This window comes from Grammomys surdaster, unplaced genomic scaffold, assembly GCF_004785775.1.
Source record: "Grammomys surdaster isolate TR1022 unplaced genomic scaffold, NIH_TR_1.0 125580, whole genome shotgun sequence".
NCBI lineage: Eukaryota > Metazoa > Chordata > Mammalia > Rodentia > Muridae > Grammomys > Grammomys surdaster.
The window spans coordinates 577,968-579,968 of record NW_021620426.1 but is presented as its reverse complement, the minus strand read 5'-3'; the positions used below and the strand labels follow the sequence as shown (position 1 = coordinate 579,968).

Genomic DNA, 2,001 nt, shown 5'->3' with positions numbered 1-2,001 from the left:
TCCCTATATAGATTAGACACATCAATCCTTCTGGAGTTTGAGGTACCTAACATGGATCTGAACTCAGGTTCTCTGGTACAACTTTGCAAAGCACTGTTAACTGAAGAGCCATCTCTCCAGGTACCACATCTATTTTTTACTTTGTGGTAACTAAAGGTTAAAATGCGTGCCAATTACAGTTCAGTATAATTGCTAGATTTCATGTTTTATTAATTTTAAGATTAAGTTCCAAAACATTATATGTCTGCTTTCAATTAATACAGGCACTCCAAGCACCTCCTGGAAGAGCTCATGGAGCCCTGAGATCTCATCTTAGCAAGTATAATGAAGCAGAAAGATAGAGGTTTCTGTCTGTCTAAATTTCATGGCACTGAATGGAGTTCTCCTGTATCCATTTGAAACTTAAATTTTACTCTGAAGGATGTTATCCATTTTATATAGTAGCAGAATTACAAATTAGTTATATAATGTAAGGAGAGGGCACTGATCAGTTGTGATTTTCATGTCATTTATTTTCTATGTGGAATTTAAACAAAAACCTCAAATATTGCTCGGACTTGCATTAGTCCAGGAGAGAATAAGAGGCATGAGAGATGAGTCCCATGTAGGACTGTAGGACACCACAGTGCCCACATCATCTTTGAAATGGGATATGTCATTCAGAGGGAGGCAGAAATGAATTTTTACTAACTGGGCTCATATATTTGCATTTTCCTAGTTCTACTTTTGTATCAAGTGCAAGGTTAATTATTTACCAGGGGATCAATTTAGTCATCTGGCTTTTTTCATTCACAAGTATAAGTTTTACTTTCTGGTAAAAATGTATTAATTTCTAAAACAAAATATGCAATAATAAATTGTACTTTTTGATAGTGGTATAATTTTATGTAACAGTTTCAAATTAATTGATAGTGTTTGTCCCAGAGAAATAAATTGAAGGAGAATGTTACTAAGCATTTGATGTTAACCTTGAGCCTAACAATTTCAAGTCCCTGCTATGGCTATTAAAAAATATTTATTGAACTGTGTGTGTGTGTGTGTGTGTGTGTGTGTGTGTGTGTAGATAAACATGTATACTTACAAGTATGTGGAAGCCATAGATCATTCTTCAGGGGATATCCACCATATATTTGGAGACAAGGGCTCTCACTGGAACTGGCTGACTCACTGACTATACAGATGAGATGACCAGTGAGACCCAGAGATCTCCTTATCTCTGCTTCTTCAGGACTGAGATTTCCATATGGCTGCTAGGGATCAAACTCAGGTCTTTGTATTGACACTTTGTTAACTGAACTATCTCAGACATGATATGGTGATATATTTCAACAAAAGTATGTGTTTCATGTTACATCCTTTTGTGTACAGCCCAAATCCTCTGATCTAGCACTTACCTCAAAGACCTGCTGTATCTTCCCAAAATCCTCCACACTAAGCTTGTTTTCAAGGAGGTCTGTACCATAATCTTCACTTGTAGTAAGACCTTCTGTTTTCTCAAGGTGTGTTGGCTCTGACTGGGAACCCATGTTCAATCCAAGTGCAGAATTGGGATAGCTCCTAATAACTTCACCTCTCTTCAGCATCTTTCAACTCTCTGTGTTTGTTTCTCTTGTTGCTGCTTTTGTGCCTTTGAAATGGAGTACAACTTAGAATACAACTTAAAATGAAAGTTCCAACCATATAATTATGAGGTAAAACCATTTAACGAAGGTGGGAAAAATGAAAGCCTTTACTACTTCACTTACTTGAAACTATAGTTTGTTTTCAAGACCTCCGATTCAGCTCTTCATCCTCTGTTTCCCCTTGACTGATTAGAAATGTGTCAGGCTTTTCCCACTTCATACTGACAAGGAAACCCCTTGTGGTCCACATGTAATTGCATTAGAAAGCATCTTTTTCTAATCTCTTTGACTGACCTTTACTGCTTTCATCCTTTTCAGCTGCAGTTCTCCATCTAGGGGTATTCAACGACACGACACAGGTACACAGCTCCAAAGTTCC

At 37.2% G+C, this 2,001-nt stretch overlaps 1 protein-coding gene and 1 long non-coding RNA gene across 2 annotated transcripts in view; one reads left to right on the top strand and one right to left on the bottom strand.

Annotated features, from left to right (window-relative positions):
- The window catches only part of LOC114638346, a 13,259-nt gene extending 12,236 nt beyond the window's left edge, over positions 1–1,023 (top strand). Inside the window, exons 2-3 of the long non-coding RNA XR_003713870.1 lie at positions 12–120; positions 264–1,023. This is a non-coding gene — a long non-coding RNA (uncharacterized LOC114638346). The remainder of the gene's footprint in view (positions 1–11; positions 121–263) is intronic.
- Positions 1–1,583, bottom strand: part of Wdr49 (WD repeat domain 49) — a 155,447-nt gene extending 153,864 nt beyond the window's left edge. The window contains exon 1 of the mRNA XM_028786760.1: positions 1,395–1,583. Coding sequence (XP_028642593.1) covers positions 1,395–1,583 — 189 coding nt within the window. The remainder of the gene's footprint in view (positions 1–1,394) is intronic.
- Positions 1,584–2,001: the final 418 nt, after the last annotated feature.